We start from the raw sequence: 17,376 nt of genomic DNA, 5'->3' as shown, positions 1-17,376 counted from the left end.
TATATATATATATATAATAAAATTATTAACATTTAAAATATTTCGAAATACATTAAAATGTATTTTTTACATGTGCAAGATACATATTTAATCTTTAATGACTAGTAAAGCATCATTCAATTTTTCAACGGACTGGTTATATATTTTCGCCCTAGGGCACAAAAATCTTTTCCTATTGACTCTCATTAAAAGTTGTAAATGCACAGTAGCTCTCTGCAATACAAAGGTATAGGAGAGCTTGGGGCGTTTAAGTTTAAGATGTATGTTAAAGAATGTGATCAGAACGTATAACGTGATAAGAACGTGATCAGGTGAAAGGTTTGGTGTTTACACATACTATCAGATACCCAGTCAGTCTTGCACAGTACAGTATTTGTCCCATTCCTTTGTTTTTCCTGTCTTTTTAAATGCATTCATCATCATCAAGAAAATCTATTTTGTTTTTACTTAAACTTTCACTGCCTGCTATCAAAATGTTTGGTCTGTAACTTTCATATTTTACAAATAGTGAAAACAGAAGCAGTCTGTGATGAGGTATATATTGTTACAGAAACCGTGCCAGCCAACATCTGGTTATGTTTGGTGCCAAAAATGACAAAGGTTTTCACATTACAATAAACTGACTGTATGAATAATGACATTTATGTTCATTTACTCTTGAAGTCAACAGCTATTAGACAGGTGAGCATCCAGCTTTACTAGAAGCCTTCTCTCTTTAACTATTGATGAGGTTGTAAGTGGTCCACTTGCCCTGCCCGCTCCTCTCCTTTCTCTGCCTCCCTTTACTTCCTGCCTGTTATTTCAGCTGGAGACGTGGAGACAAAGCTCCTACTGGATGCTGCTCCCTCCACCTCCACCAAAATGGCTTTATGTATTATTAAACACTGCATGCGGTCTCCTCCTGAAACCCGTGTTATTGCTGTAGAGGTCTGGGAGGTGTGCTGTTTAGTATTTTGCGGTATAGGGCAGCACATGAAGCCAGCGGCTGCAATCTAACATTTATCATCCGTGAGAAGAGCAGCCACCTTAGCCACCTCTCCAAAACCACAGAGTGTCATTGTGATTCAAACTTCTCCAGCGGATGAATACCTGCAACCGTGTAGGGCTGATATAAAATCTAGGCTAGGTTAGTGAAGTTTCAACTCAACCTTCACATGGACTGAATTAACTAATTTTGCTTTTTAAAAGTTCACATTTATTGAATTTGTAAAAAATAAAACTATGTGCATGAAGGAGACAGCCTAAAGTGTCCATTTTCATCAATTGGACTTCAGATCTGGAGCTGACGGATCGAAACGTTTTATCTCAGATTTGCCTGACAGCGGATTGTTTTTGTTATTACAGATGGACTCATGCCTGGACTAACCAATATTACATTTCACAGGCTTAAGTGTGTGCCAAATCCAACCTCATCACAGGGAAATTCAAATCTCCTGGAGAAAGGGCTGGTTTGTATTATAGAGGACAACATTCAGACGAAAGAAAACACGTAAAAACTCTCCAGACGGGGAACAAGTCAAAGCCTCTGGAAGCTTCAAGCTGAGATGAAATGCAGATCTTACCTTGCATTGTTGTGCTTGTCGGCTCTGGAAAGAGCGGAAGAAGCAGGAGATAGATGAGGTAGACAAAGGACAGGACATTGTACCTGAACAGACAAGCTGTGGGAAAAAAAAGCAGAAAAATAGATCAAAATGAAGATGAAACATCTTTTTAGCTCCTAAAATATGGCAGCTAGGTCATCATTTGGACCAAGTAAACAAAGATTATGGGAAAACATGGGATTCAAATCATCAATTTATATCTGGTGTGGTTTGTATTATGTAAAAACTTAAAATTTAAAGAATTTAACTCAGTTTACATTGTTTTGTTAACACAACTGCAAATATAATATATAACTGTGAGGGTCCTCAGTGTTGAGGGGTCTTCACAGAAATTTTTTTACCTTCACGTTCCCTTCAACTTTTGTGATTTCTTTTGACATTTTTAGAACCATAATGGCCATTTTTGAAAAAACTCCTGGTCACACCCACATAAGAACTCTCCAAAACAGTCACATTTTGTGTTATCATTGCCATATTTGAGGCTCCAATAGACTAGACCTGTATTTTTCTGAGACGATATCTTTAGCACTTCTTTAGAAAAAAAATGAAAATGGACAAAAAGTCTAGACGAAGTAACATTGGTAAATTTCTGTGCTCCAACTTTAGCAACTACAAATTACTAAACAACTATGACCACATGTTGGGCTGCTAGATTAGGGTGCTGAGTGTTACTCTTATGTACAGATGGACAGACAAGATCGTGATCACATATAAACTCAAACCCACCAGCTGATCATTTTTCTTGAGGTAGTTTTATTTTATCTAGGAGTGTGCTCGAAAGCTGTTTTTATTTAGTCTTTCTGTGTATTCCGAGTACGTTCTAGGGCCCAGAATGTCCACCAAATTTCATGATTCTGTTATAGTGACACGAGAGATTCTTGACTCTTCACTCAAATGCAAAATGAGCGAACAACAGAAATATCTACATCAATTGCAAATATGGGAATCTGAGGGCATAAAAATAGACACTGAACAAGAAGTGCACCAGCAAGTAGATTTAAAAGGTCTGTTCTTAAGTCAACAAAAGGCATATATAAGATGGAATATTGCCTTTGCAATGCGCAGTTTCATCGTTGTCCTGTTTCTCTAACTGACTGGCTGGATGTGCTTTCTTTCATTCTCTGACATGGGAGCTGGCTCTGAGCTTGTCTGCCTGGCTGTGTGTTTCCTGGACAGGGCCCCCTGTGGAGCTGGTTGACAGTTGCCTTTTGTATCTCTGCTTCTTTCTGTATGTCTGCTTCTCTTTCCTTGAACCCCAGTCGGCCTCAGCAGATGGCCGCTCACACTGATCCTGGTTCTGCTGGCGGTTTCCTCCGGTTAAAATGGAGATTTTCCTCTCCACTGTCACAACAAGCATGCTTGGAGTGAGGGATTGCTTTAGAGTCAATGTGTCGATGCAATCATCTGGTTTTCCTTAGATAGAAAACTTTAAATCAGTTTGACTGTATGATCTGGTTGAATTGTCTCTTTAAAGTGCCTTGAGATGACTTGTGTTGTGAAATGTTGCTATATAAATAAAATAGAAAATCAGAGTGTTCTTTCTTCTTATATAATAATTGTTTTCAGGTGCTTTTTTTTTTTTAAAGGAGATTTTTTTCTGTTCCATCCTCTGCTCCAGTTTGTAGTTAGAGTGAGCAGAAGCACCCGCCTCTCATGTTTATTAATACCTGCCTCTCTCTGCCAGTCTTTGACAGACTGTCTCCTCCTTTCCCGTATGACAATGGCTCTAGTGTCAGTGTGTACAGCTAGCCTTCCTGTGCTCAGTCTGCCCTCATGTTCTGAATTGTTTCTGCCTGTCTCCAATCTGCTCAAAGCCTGCTTCCAGCCTGTCAGTCACCATCTAGGTTCCTAAGTCTGCAATCAGCCTGTTCAGGTTTTCACCAAGCTTAGGCAGTCTTCACCTGCCTGCTCAGGCTTGCTACCAGTCTGCCTACCTGCATTCAGGATAATCTTCACAAACTCTCATCTTTACAAACCTTTTTAGCACAAGACTGTGTCAGGCTAATTCTCTTGTTTGTCAGAGGTTTTCACGTTATGATCAGGCCCTCTAGAATTAAACAAAAGCTGATCTAGCCAATCAAACATTACATCTACCAAGACAATTTCTTTCTACTGTTGTTGTGCTTGCGTTCATATTGCTTGATATATATGATTTACAACAAAAAACTGTCAAGAAATACTCATAAATATTTATAAATACTGATTTGTGGCTAATATCTGTCATTAATAACAGTCACACAAAAAAAACACAACCCTTATAGTACCTGAAATGAAGTTATTATTTCCTTTTATATATAAACTAATGAATAACCAGATTTCTACAGATTATAATTGCAGTTACTCAGAATTTAAAATGTGTGACCTTTAATTTCTGTATCCAGCTGGTTTGGTTCTGGGTTGTAAGTGGACTGCAGTGCAGCATTGGAAAAACGCAAAAACATACACAAACACTCCTAAGGGAGTTTAGACCAAGTGAAACTAACATCCATGTGTTTGGATTGCAGGAAGAATCACTTAAAGAAATAGTGGCAGAAAAAAGGATGTTTTGCAAACTCAAAACAGAACCAGTAAATCTTTCTGCTCTCAAACAGTAGCTTTTTCTCACCTTAAACTTGTGACTAAACCTTAAACTGATTCATAAGAATTAAACCTTAGTGTTTTTGTTAGAATTTGTGAAATACATGTTTTAAGTAAAAAATATTTACCAAAAAATCAAGAAACAAATGTTTGAAAGTGGAAAATATTGAGATAAATCACATAAATTCAACAAACTGATTAGACTGAAGCATCAATTAGTTTCTCATTAAAATGCCTTGGACTTATGTTTTTCCAAAAGAAAAAAAAATAAAATACATCACCATCCTTAGTATGTTATTAGACCCTGCGTGGAGATTTACATAGCACAAGACTGCATTTATTACTTTTTGTCATTTTTAAGATCTACAAAAAAGTGCAGGATCATGTTTTATAGCTAAGCGTCATATTATTTTCGAAAATGGCCCAAATAAGTAATGAGGGCAATAAAATATATGACAGTTAAATGATATGTGTGCATTTAAGTGCACTGCTACATGAATGTGTTTGTGCTCCTGTTAGGAGCTGACAGGTAAGGAACATGGTGTGTACATGCAAGAGAGTAAAGGTAACCTGAGCTCAATAGGTCATAATCAATACCAAGATATTTTGTAAGTCTGAAAAAAAGAACTGTGGATGAAATTATTATTTGTCTAAAATTGGAATAATTAACATTTGCAACTATCTAGATATGATGTAAATTGTTTTGTGTGGTGATATATCTCATGCTGCACATTTATATGTGGGTGTTTTAAGAGGAACATTTTGTGAAGATATGTTTGATAACTTTGCCTGTACCGCAAACTAAATTCTTGCAGGATTTTTGAGTTGCAAACACACACTAGTTAATTTATCTTGTACTTCTTCCACTTCAACTGCGTGAGACAGACACAGCCCAACCAAAATCAACATGGCAGCACAGGAACACATATGCGTAGATGCTGATCACATCTGTTATCTCAGAATCCATCATTTTATCTTCGAAAAAAGGAACAGCAAGAATGTAAAAGTATAAGTTGAGTTATTTAATGGTGTCTGCTGCCATTTTATTTGTTACCATGTTTGGCTAAAACCCAACTTTAGTAGCTGGACACTAAATCTTCTGCTCAGCGTTTCCCCCAATCAGCTCAGATGCTTCTAGTGAATGTTCCTTGTTTCCCTGAACACATTCGATCAAAGCAGTTTCAGATGAATAATGTGCAGAAATAAACCTGAGCGCTACACATTATAAATCCAGCTTCCCAGGCTAATCTTTGACAGTTTGAAAAAAAAACTGATTTTTTTTTTTTATTGTAAAAAAAATAGTATGGGTTTGAAAGAAAGGCTGAGACCAATTTAAAAAATCATATTTACAATTTAATCTTTTTTAGCAATTTATCTAGTTTTACTTTTTACTTTAACTTAAACCCTTGAATCTACCTTCTGAACATGCACAAATCACTCTCATTTGGTCACAAATTTTTGTGTATCCGCAGTTGGTTGTGAGGGGTCAAATCAAGCAATGTACAGTCAAACAATGACACTTCAGTGTAAATTCAAAACCACCTCTTGAGGCATAAAATGCTTTTTTAAAGCAGGATTACCATGAAAAGAACACCGAAACATGGGGATATTTTTGATACGATAAAAAACACTAAACTGGTGATCTAGTAAATTTGCATACAAATTAACAAATAACTTTTCTTTTACTGTACAGCTTAATCTCTAAAAACAATGTTTTATTTGGTCTTTTTACTAAATATTGACCTAATTGCTCTCTTGCACTCAAACTGCTAGACACTAGACCTCAAATGCAAAACAATTTTTTGAGGTTGAACTTCAAAGATTACATTTCAAATAGAAATTAAAGTTTCTAATAAATTGTCAGCATTTAGTTAGTTTTTTCGATTAATGTTTCTTGTTTAGATATGAAAAGGCAATATCCTTTATAGGCATTTCAGTACATCCTCCACCACATACCTACTGGAGAATAATTAGGAAGGCGAAAAGAACCAAACCACATTATTTACTGCTAAATATTCTGGCTTTGTAAAAAAAATATAGCAATCCTTTTTAGTTTTTGTGTGTATATTTTCTTGAATATTACACATCATGGGGCTCATTTCTTGGAAAAACAGCACATTGTGGGGACCATAATCTAAGTCGTAAAAAGGAAGCATTTTGATGGAGCAATGAAGACCTCAAATACCTCAAAGTGATTAGATAAAACACTTAAAGCAATGTGTCTAAAATCTAAAAAAAAAAGCAGAAATTAACTTGAAGATGAATGGGTAGAAAGAGGAATCAGTTTTTCTGAGGAAACTGAGAAAATGCTAAAAGAGATGGGATTTTGGTACAGAAACATTACACTTTGTTAAATGCCTCAACAGAAATTTGCAAAGTTCATAGCAGGTTAGAAACAAAATGTCATGTGCCTAGTAAGACTTGATGAAAAAAGTTACCCGTGATAAAACTATGAGACTCTTTTGCAAAGGATATGCTCCTGGAAATTGTGTTTGTTTACTAGGCAAACAGAGCAGCAGAAAATGCAGTCATCTTGGGCCTATATGACACAGGGTCAAGCGTGTCTGTTAACTGCAGCTCAGCCAAATGCTGCCTTCATCTGGTCTGGTAAAGATGATCCTTTCCATTTGTAAAGTGGAAATTACTAACACAATGCGTTCAAGTGCTTTTGTAGTGGCAGAGAAGAGGAATATGGTGGATCTACAGATTATCTTAATCTGCCACTTGGTTAATGAACTTACAGGGTCATCTCCTGTAAGGGTCATCTCCATCTGAACAAGCCAAAAAATAAACGTTTATTTTAAAAAACAACACAAGCTTAAAAGGCTATGATGTAAAAAGAAATGTATGTCACAACATTGTGTAGACTACAAACAAAACTATAGAGAAAAAGTTAAATGATGCAGTTTTCATTAAACCATTTCTCTGCTCTGCCACGCTGAAAGGTCAAAGTTTACCTTATCTCGGCAACTAGGGTATCATAACATTTTCCCCACTTTCCAGAGGAAATTATAACATCAGTGGGTGTTCGTGTGCAATTTTCATGTTGGTTTTGGGTATTTACCAAAACTACGATACTACATGAAGGCAACATCATTATCATTATCACAGTTTTTCTCCATCTGAAGCTCACAAAACTCACAGTGCCAGCCTCAATCTGAAAGTGGATGATCAGCTCGCTGATGGTCAGCAGCAGGACTGACCTTCCCTTCAACCAGGACCTGTATCTGGTCAGGTAAAGAGTAAGCAACATTTCTCCTAATCCCCCATTCACTGGATATATACTATTCAGACTTCTGCCTTCAGGTCAATGTTAGTGATCACCACAGAGACAATAACCTAACTACTTTGAAATGAAATACAGTAAGTGCTATTTCAACTTCCTTTTTTCTCCTTTTTTAACATCTATAAACAACCGAACACAAACTGTTGTTTTTTTCTACCTGCCCCGTAATGGAACGGTCTCTAAAAACAGTTCTAAATGGACAACTTTAAATCCAACTTACAGATCTCTGCCTCAAAGACTACAAACACCTGATAAACGTTTTATTTTGCTGTCAAATTGTATAAATAGACCTCTGTGTATAAAAGTTCCAGACATTGTATTACAGTTGAAGTCCTGCTTGTGTTGAAATACTGTTTCTCTAGTGACAGACAACACAATTTTTCTAGTATAATGATTTGACACTTTTTCTTTGTTAGTCAGTCACATGATCTTAAAGCTGAAGGAGAAATCATTCGTTTTTAAGTGAAAAATAATTAAAAATTCCCAATTCCCTCTGTCTCTGGTGAAGATGGTGTCTGAAATGTTCTGTCTCATTTGACTGCTAAAAAACTACTATTACTGGGATTGCTGTGCATTGCATGTTTAAGTTGAATTCAGTTTATTTATATAGCGCCAATTCACAAGTGATTTCAAGGCACTTTACAGAGATAATTCAATAAAATCATAATGTCAGATTGAAAAAAAGCTTCCCATCTAAGGAAAACCAGCTCATTATATTGAATCATTGACTTTTCAGGATTAGCCCCTCCTGGATGAGCATATAAAGAACATAAACATTCACTTTTATTGTATTGTTGACTCTACAGCAATCCCTCACACTGAGCATCGAATGTTGTGCCACATCATAGTTAAAAAGAAGGAGCTCAAAGTTCAGCTCACTCAGCTGAAAATGAAATAGCTCACATTCATAGTTCACTTTTTCAAAAATGAACTACGTTCAAAACCCAATAAATAAAGTAGTTCAAGTTCATTTGGTAAATTAAGCCACTATCCTACACAATAGAACCTCATATTTCAGCCTTTAAATGTGTGATCATAATATATAGAAAGAAATTGAAAATACTTGATGCAGTCCAGGTATACTGGATGTGCAGTGAAGCCTTTATTTAGCCTAATTACACAGAACTACAGAAACATACAGGTAGATTCAGGTTCTGCTGGAAAGATCTATATCAGGAAAGATTTCTTACGTTCCTCATTCAGCAGTACATATTTCCCAAGATAGCTTGAATGCTTTAAGTTGATGTGTCATTCTAAGTTTAAAGTGGTCGTGGCTGCCACACGGACTTGTTTTATCAGGTCCCGGTGGGCACAGTTTGCACAAAAACATGAGGGTTTTTTTTTTTTGTTGCTGTCTGACATCCAATGAAAAATGAAATCAATGAACGCTAAAGTGAAATGTGTGTGTGGCTCATTATTCTCAGAGTGAAAGTCATTCTCATTTATGGTAATTACTTCAAAACTGATCCGTTCAGTTCACTAACAATATTAACTTATTCGGTGAAAGCTGTTCATTGAACGCCTTCATGCACAACACTGTGAGCACCATGCAGTGACAGAGGAGAGGGAGTTTTCCTTCAACCTTTAACAGAGCCAGGATGAGGCCTTCTGCTGAGGCTGACTGGAAGTCCAAGAACTCAGAAGCTAACACACAAAAGGAACATAGAAGCACTGACTCAGAAATACTTTATATGCTAGAAAAACTAGTCAGCTAGCTCCATAGGTGGCTCTGTCTAGGAAAGAAAAAACACAGAAATGTCTGGCATTTGACTGGGTCAAATCATAGAGAAAAGCCAAATATATTAACATCAGAAAAAAGCAGAGCTGCCGTTGTTGTCAGAGAGCTACGCCAGTGTCCCACATAATGACCAAGCTGAGCACAGTGCCTTGGAACCTGAACAGGTAAAGGATTTTAATACAAAATATTATAGAAGCTATGACTAAAAAGAATGAAGCATAACCAGAGGAGGTCAGTGAAAGGTGATTCTCAGAGAGCTTTCTGTGAATGTTGCCAAAGCTGAGACAATGTCAAGCAACTGTATAAATGTGAGTCCCAAAAGAAATGCACAGCTAAAAAGCCACGTCTGTCCCACATTTGCCCTCATCCTGGTTGTCCCACATTGTTTTTTGAGATGTGGTCACCCTAGCCTGTACCCAAAAAATGAAGTCACACAGGAGTCGAGTGTTCTGATGGCAATTTTTGTATGTGTTGTTTACTTTATACAATCAAATACCTCTCTTTATACATAAAACCAACCTCTTTACACCATCCATTCCACCGGTTCAATGAGATGCAAAACATCAAAAGTGTGATTTATTAGTTGGGGTTGGCACTAATCAATACATTCTATGTGTCCAGAAGCCATATTGAACACCAAACTTGCTTTGAGTCCGTGGGTTTGACATTTCCAGTCAGATTACAAACTTTAGTTGGCTTGCTTTCCTTTGTAATTCTGAATGGGAACTTGGAAAAATCCACTTTAATGTACAAAGAGAAAACTCTATCAATACCCTGCAGTAGGCAGTGTGCCATGTCTGTGTTGCTAAGAATAATTTCCATGGGCAGTTAAATGAAGTCTGGATATTTTAATAAAGTTCTTTGTCAACTAACATAACAATCTTAACCAAGGGCAAAGCTTTAATGTTTAAAATTCTGAGATTATTTAAAAATGCTGTTCCTATTTATAAAAAGGTATGTCTCCAATGTATACAGTAGGAGAGTACTACCAGAAAATTATTTTCATACCTGGTCATCATAAGACCTTGGTGGCTTAAATGTTTTCTAAGATGGTACACACAGCTGCACTAACTTTTAGAAATAAATAATCTGCAACTCGTGCACAAAACCAAATGTTGCAACTTGGCACTACATTTTATTAGTATTCATTCCTTAATGAGACCCCTTAACGTTTTTAGCATTCATAAAGCCCCATCCAGAGCCATAAAGAATATCTTCAAGTCTTTATGTTGAAAGTTAAAACAGTTAAGTGCAAAAATTACTTCCAAAAAGCATTAATTGATGTATTGATCTTCGGTCCACCTCATTTCCTGAGTCTGGCTACCATCTGTGCTGACTGCAGGTTTTTACCAGTTAAACAGCTCACATCTTCTACTCATTGAGAGTCAATTAACACTTGCAAAATGTACCACTGTACCAATATATTGACATGTTTTTTCCCCCCCTGAATACCTCAAGGTTCATGGTTTCAATTACAGCTAAAACCAAAAAGTAAGCAGAAAATATGGCATAAACAGCAACAAGTCTTTGAACATTTCTAGGTCAGGAGTCCAGGATTGGAGTACACTGTGACTCTGTGTAGCATGTGGACGCTCAGTCTGACCTCCTAAAATTTGTCTTTGCAGTTATATCAACAAGCTCAGAGTTTACAACCACGTCGGCCGTACGAGTTATCATTTAAGTCACAGAATTCAGCAGCTGAACTACTGAAAAATTACACTTAACTGCTGAAAATGGTGCTTTTATTTATCCCTGAGCAGTCAATGGACCCATTCATTGACATTTGACTTGGCTCCCTTGCTTTTCCCTTGGTACTGAAGTAAGTGCACCTCCTGCTTTCCTCCATGCTGAGATACAGCTCGCCGGAAAGCTAACAAAAGTTTGATAAATGGCAGAGGGGCTGCAATGTTTTTGCAACTCGCAACCATCTGCAGATTATCTCTAGGATTAATTTTAGAGTTGTCCAAGAATGCTTGATATGCCAAACAGAGAAACCACTTAATGATTAGTGTTTATCAAATTTCTTTTGTTTCTTTTTCAGAGGCAAGAAGTTGAGATTTCTGGGCTGGAATGCTGGAGGAGGGAATGAGTCATTTTTTTCTTTGTCTAACACGCTTCTGTCCTCCACCCACTACATCTTTAACAAATGTGGCATTAAACCTAACATTTTAGTTACTAATGTCTTCACTACCTACATGCTAATTGTTACATATTTAAAGATGCTTGCATCCCTATTGTTTGTTGTTACTGATGATACGAGTATATTTAAAGCCTCTGCTCCAGCTGCACAGGCTTGACCGCAGCTTTCCTGCCCATTTCGCTGTCCACTGTATGACTCACCATCTGAGGATTTTTACACTAAGAATGAAAATAAACTGCAGTTGTTTTCAGATATCACATATCAACCAAAATCCCCTTTCAAAGCTGAATCAGGCTTTTATCCTGTCGAGGTAAAGGTAAACACATAAAAATGCAACACATTTACAGTCAGACTCTTAAAGATGAAGCCGACACAGATAAATAAAAACCGTTAGGCTGGAAAATAAGTTAATCTGGTGTCAGCCCAAACCAAGTACCGAGAGATAACGCAGGAATTTAAAAGTAATAAAGAGCATTCCACGTTTCATCGCCGCATAAAACCTAACACTGACTTTCTTTAAAGTTAAGTTCAAAGTATTTGATCCAATCCAAAACTAGAACTTCTTTGATGCAAACTATAAAGGTTCAGGTCAAAGAAACCAAAGATCTCGGGAAAAATAAAACAGCTCATATTTTGAGCTCAATATGCAAGTCTTTTTTATTCAAAATGTGTGGAGATTTTTCCAACATGGGAAGACCAAGCTGTTTCATTTTGTCTTGATTTTAAGTAACCAATACACATCTGTTCAGGAAGGAAGGCAAAACACAAGGAAGGGCTTTAGAAAGGAAGGAAGGAAGGAAGGAAGGAAGGAAGGAAGGAAGGAAGGAAGGAAGGAAGGAAGCAGACAATAAAGACACAAGAAATCTAAGAAACAGAAAAGGAAGACTCTAGGAGATAAATATGGGAGGACATGCGATAGGTAGGTAGGGGGGTAGCTTACCTGGGAGGAAATAAAGTAGAAAAACACAAAAGGAAGGAATGGAGGTAAAACACCAGGAGGGAGGAAGAGAACAGAAAGAAGGGATGTAGGACAAACTGAGAGGACAGAAGAATTAGAGATTTAGGAAATTATGTACAACAAGAACGGAAGGAAGAACAACAGAAGGTATTGAATGCAATGGGGAAGAAACAAATAATATACCAAAAAGGAAAACAGGGATGAGGACATAAGGGGGATATGACAGACAAACATAGGAAGGAGTGACAATAGGAGGCTTACAATGAAGAAAAGAAGGGTGAAATGAAGGAAGGAATGTTATAGCATTTTAACTGTTTTCACATTTTAATTATTACATCAAAATGTCAACATGCAAGGTTCAGAATTAAGAGCAAAATGAAGTTTTTACTTTTATTCAAACAACCAAAAATACCCCTAAATAAAAACTTAAACTCTGAAAACCAGAAAAACATCAATTATTTAGGAAATTTTCTGTAAACCGAAACATCAGTAGACTCATGAAGAAAATCTTATATCAAAACATCTCAGCAAATCTGAGGTCTTCCTTTTACTTTAGTAAAAGATGTTTTTAGAAGATCTTAAGACAAACTCTTTCTTTTAAAACATCCCTTTTCTTCCGTCTTGTAAAAACAACTTGGTCTCTGATTTTCAGGCTGACCTTGCACAGAGACAGCCCACTGACAGGCTTTATCATCACTTTTACCATTCTGTTTATCTCCTGTGTTGAAGTTTTGCATGCTCAAGACAGGTTCAGCCTCAGATGAGACGGTTGGGGAAGGAAACGTTCATAATTACGTTTGCACTCACAAACTCTGCCGGTAAACACATAAACAGCGGCCTGTTTGATCAGCAAAACTGTAATTGTTAGACAGAGTGTGTGTTGGCTGAGGGGATTGTGTACACAACAGCACAGCAGTTGTGTGCGTCTCAATAGAGGTGCTGTCAGATGGTCAACACGAAACACCGACTCTGTAACGTCAGCAGACAGCTCTGTCTCTAGCAGATGAAAAGCAATAGTTTGCAACATGCACTGCACACATGAACATATATATAGAGGGTGATATAGTCATTGGAAGCCAGGTCAAAACTACAGCAGTTATATACAGCAGCATTATACTTCGCAAAAACTTTCACTTCCAACTTAATATCACTTCCAAGATGTCAATCCTAACCAGACAATACTGATGAAAGAAACTGCCTGAATGTTTTTGTACATTTTCTCTTCTTTCCTTCTGACATTTCTATCCTCCTGTACAGCAGCATAGCATGACCGGAGCTCATTGGCATCGAAAAGAAAAAAAATACATAAAATATTAAAGGTATGTTTACGATAAAAGGGAAAGGCAATTCTTCTCTTCCTCACAACCGCATTATTAATTCATACTGTTAAAACGACTTTCCACGAATTAATGGAGACAACGCATGGACCCACAATTGCTTTTGGAAATAAACGGCACGTCCGCCTGTCAAGCGATGCATTACAGTTCTCTGAGTGGGTCTTATCTATAGAAAGCATGCTGTTAGCTTTAAAAGTACCCCAGCGGTGGTGCCCAGACACCACGCTGGAACCTCAGTGGCAGTTTGCCGCTAATCATTTTTCACTTGTGGCCTACCACAGGATTACAGCGGTAAGTAAACTGCATTTAAGTTGTGCAATCTGCAACCAAGAAGCTGGCATTGCAACAGAGATAGACACATCTGTTGGCATGCATGGAAAAGCTTTGTGAAAAGCTTTAAAAAAATGTTTTCTAACTCAACCTTTAAGTGACACAAATTTAGTTAAAAAAAAATCATATTGCAAATCATATGCTAAAAAATAGTTTCGTTGGTTCAATTTATGGAATCCTTGAAGATCACTTTGAGCAATAAAGCATCCTTTTTATATTACTGCTTTATCATTTTACTGATCAGAGCTTTGACAAACCTGTATTTGCCATTGATATGTCCACATTTTTAATACAGCAATTTATAAAACGCTTTGCACCAAAATGGAGCAAGGCAATAGTAATAAAGGTGATCTGATTAAAGAAGTAAAATTACAAAAAACAAATATTCCTTCTTACTGATCAAATAAACCTAACAAAAGAGAAAAACTAATTGCAATAAAATGAATGCAGTAGTAAACATTTAGAGGAAAAACATTGTTTGACAATAAATATATACGTCCAATGGACTCTTAACACTTCTCTACAAGCATGGCCCAAAACGTTTCAGGATGAAGGTGCTACTCCATGTCCAGTAAGTTTGATTCAAGTTCACAGATTTGAAAATATCCAAACCAATTTGACACCTTATGACTACACATTGTATTGATTCAAAAGCAGAATTAGGATTGAACATAATAGCACTAAAACAAATTGTTTCGAGACCAAAACAAGAGTGAAGGTGGCGGGGCTCTAGAATGGGGTAGCAGCCACATACCTTTCAGCTACTCTGCTGAACCCACTTTCCTTATACACAGTGAAGAAGATGGTGAAGGAAATTAAACATCTAGAAAACTCACACTATCAAAAAAAATCTACAAATGGTGAAATAAACATGTCTCCATAGCTACTATTACCCATTATCTACATGTCAAACAGGAGTTTGGATGAAGTACTACTATCCAAAACATACACATGTGATTTCAAAAGCTCTACCATAGAGCTGCAGGATATTAGGGAAACCTGCAATGTGAGATAACAGTGCTTGATATAAATAAATAAGTAGAGGTTGATTTTGTTAAAAAATAAAATCTTGATTTTTTTCTTTTTTAACCAAATCCATCTATACATCCATCTTCTCCAGCTTAATTTGTCAGGATTGCAGTGGGGCATTCTATGTGCAAAGGGCGGGGTACACCATGGACAGAAGTAGTCTTACGATTGAAATGTTTTATATGTGACTGATATAGCAAGGCTGCTCCAAGCAGGCAAACATGAGGATGGGCGGCATTACTGGTACGCTGCACCAAGGGTGTAACTTTGTGATATAAGTTGGTGGGGACGCTCTGAGGATAGTGGCTGATGGACCTATAGCTACTCAAGCCGAACGCTTTCAATAGGGTTTATATTTTCCAAAAATAATCCAAACATATATTTATTGAATGCTTTTCTATTGTTGAGAACACAAGAGAACCACAGTACACTGATATTTATAGTTATAGACAGATGTCTGTCTTTAGTGCATTATTAGTGCATACATTAATGTATAAAAAATGACGAATAACAGCCGATATCCGATGCCAACATCAATATATGCTCTCTCTGCTCTGCTTAAAACAGGATTTATGAACCTGTCTACCAATATAATGATGCCAAAGAAACTAATTTTCCAGATATCTAGAAGCTCTGCAGTATAATTCTCTGCTCAATAATAAAACAACAGATATGTGTTTATTTTAATCTGTAACTCTGAGTAATGGTCCTAACTTTTACACTCTGTTGTCAGTTTTTGGCAGAAAAGGGCAACAGAGTGTAACGAACGGATTTTTCATAATTATTTTTACCAACTAGTCTCCTAACTTTTACTGAAACATCAATCAATGTAGCTGCCAGTTAATATTCACTGAGTGCTGCTGTGTCTGTCCTCCTCCTTGTAGCTACTCTGTATGCAGTGAATAGCGACCCCAAATAATATTATGTCCCAAAGCGACAGATCCCATTATAATTCAAGAGGTGGGACTCGAGAGCAGTGGAAGCGACTGAAAACTCTCTGAACACAGACAGCTGCACCCCTCCCCAGTTACTGCTGGCTAAAGTAAATCAGCGGAAAGGGGGAAAACAGTGGAAATTATTGGTGGGGACTGTCCCCTGCATGCCAAGTTGGTGGAGACATGTCCACACACTCAGAAAGTTAAGACTGACTGCTGTGCATTGGGCACCTACTGGAGTAAAAACACTGCTAGACACTTCTATAGATCATTTTAATTCCTACCACCCATTCTGCTTTATCTGACTAAGAAAAAGTGTGGTAAATTCAGGAATATGTCCAAAGAAATGTAGTAAATAAGTATGCTTACTGAGCACGGAGTCCCCATGGCTCACAGTATGCGTACTGTATGTTTGAGTCATTTGGTTTTGCTAGCGATAGTCTTTTGGAACTCTTTGCACAGGTCTTTATGGTTGTATTTAAGGTGGAAGCTGAAATTAGTCCTGTTTCCTCGCTGGGTTACTACTTCCAAAGTAGCTGTGTTTGTAAAACTTCCTTTCTCTTGAAACCAAAATAGCTCCAAATTAAAAGAGGTGCTGTTTTCTGATTATACACTCTTCCTCACAAGCATTTTCCTCATTTTTCCTGGTGATCAACCTTCATCTATGAGCAGGGTGGGCATTTAATGTAAAAAGATTTATTCAACTGGCCAAATACGTGAAGGGCTTCCACTTGATTGACAGAACACAGCTGGAAAGCATAAATGCAATTATGGAGGCAACCATTAATCACAATTTCCTCTTATTTTCCAGTATGTCATTCGAACAAGCTGTTATGATAATATATTATCTCTTTATTGTGCAGCTATACCTTATGCTTTCAGCTTTTCAGCAACATACTCTCCAAGTGAATCTGGTGTAATACCAAAAGAAATGGTAATACCCGCACTGCAATTAGTGCTGCGCTGATGTCATTTTTTGGACCCGATACCTGGCTGTGCAGTATTGGCTGACACCAATACCATGCCGATACCATCCGTTTGAAATTGATGTGTGTGTGTGTATATATGAAGAACTGCATACTACTCTGGATGTAAAATAATCGCCATTATGGCTTGTGAAGCTGCTGCCTACCTACTCAACACCACCCTGTGCAACTGGACTGTGGACTTCCTCACCAATCGTACACAGAGGGTCAGAGTGGGCAACAACATCTCCTCCACTCTTTCCATAAACACCGGCACGCCCCAGGGGTGTGTTTTAAGCCCTCTGCTCTACACCCTGTTCACACATGACTGCTCTGCCTCTTCTCCCTCCAACCTGATCGTCAAATTCGCTGACGATACCCCCGTCCTGGGCCTCATCACCAACAACGATGAAAGGGACTACAGGGCAGAGGTGCAACATCTGGCATCATTGTGTGACAGCAACAACCTTGCTCTTAACA

At 37.5% G+C, this 17,376-nt stretch overlaps 1 protein-coding gene across 1 annotated transcript in view; it reads right to left on the bottom strand.

Annotated features, from left to right (window-relative positions):
• The window catches only part of piezo2 (piezo-type mechanosensitive ion channel component 2), a 149,959-nt gene that overhangs the window by 127,215 nt on the left and 5,368 nt on the right, over window positions 1–17,376 (bottom strand). Inside the window, exon 2 of the mRNA XM_015391514.1 lies at window positions 1,563–1,658. Within this exon, the coding sequence (XP_015247000.1) occupies window positions 1,563–1,658 (96 nt within the window). The remainder of the gene's footprint in view (window positions 1–1,562; window positions 1,659–17,376) is intronic.

The sequence above is a fragment of the Cyprinodon variegatus genome, unplaced genomic scaffold (assembly GCF_000732505.1).
Source record: "Cyprinodon variegatus isolate N-32 unplaced genomic scaffold, C_variegatus-1.0 Scaffold545, whole genome shotgun sequence".
Taxonomy (NCBI): Eukaryota; Metazoa; Chordata; class Actinopteri; order Cyprinodontiformes; family Cyprinodontidae; genus Cyprinodon; species Cyprinodon variegatus.
Note: the sequence above shows the minus strand (reverse complement) of the source record. Positions and strands in the feature narration are given on the sequence as shown.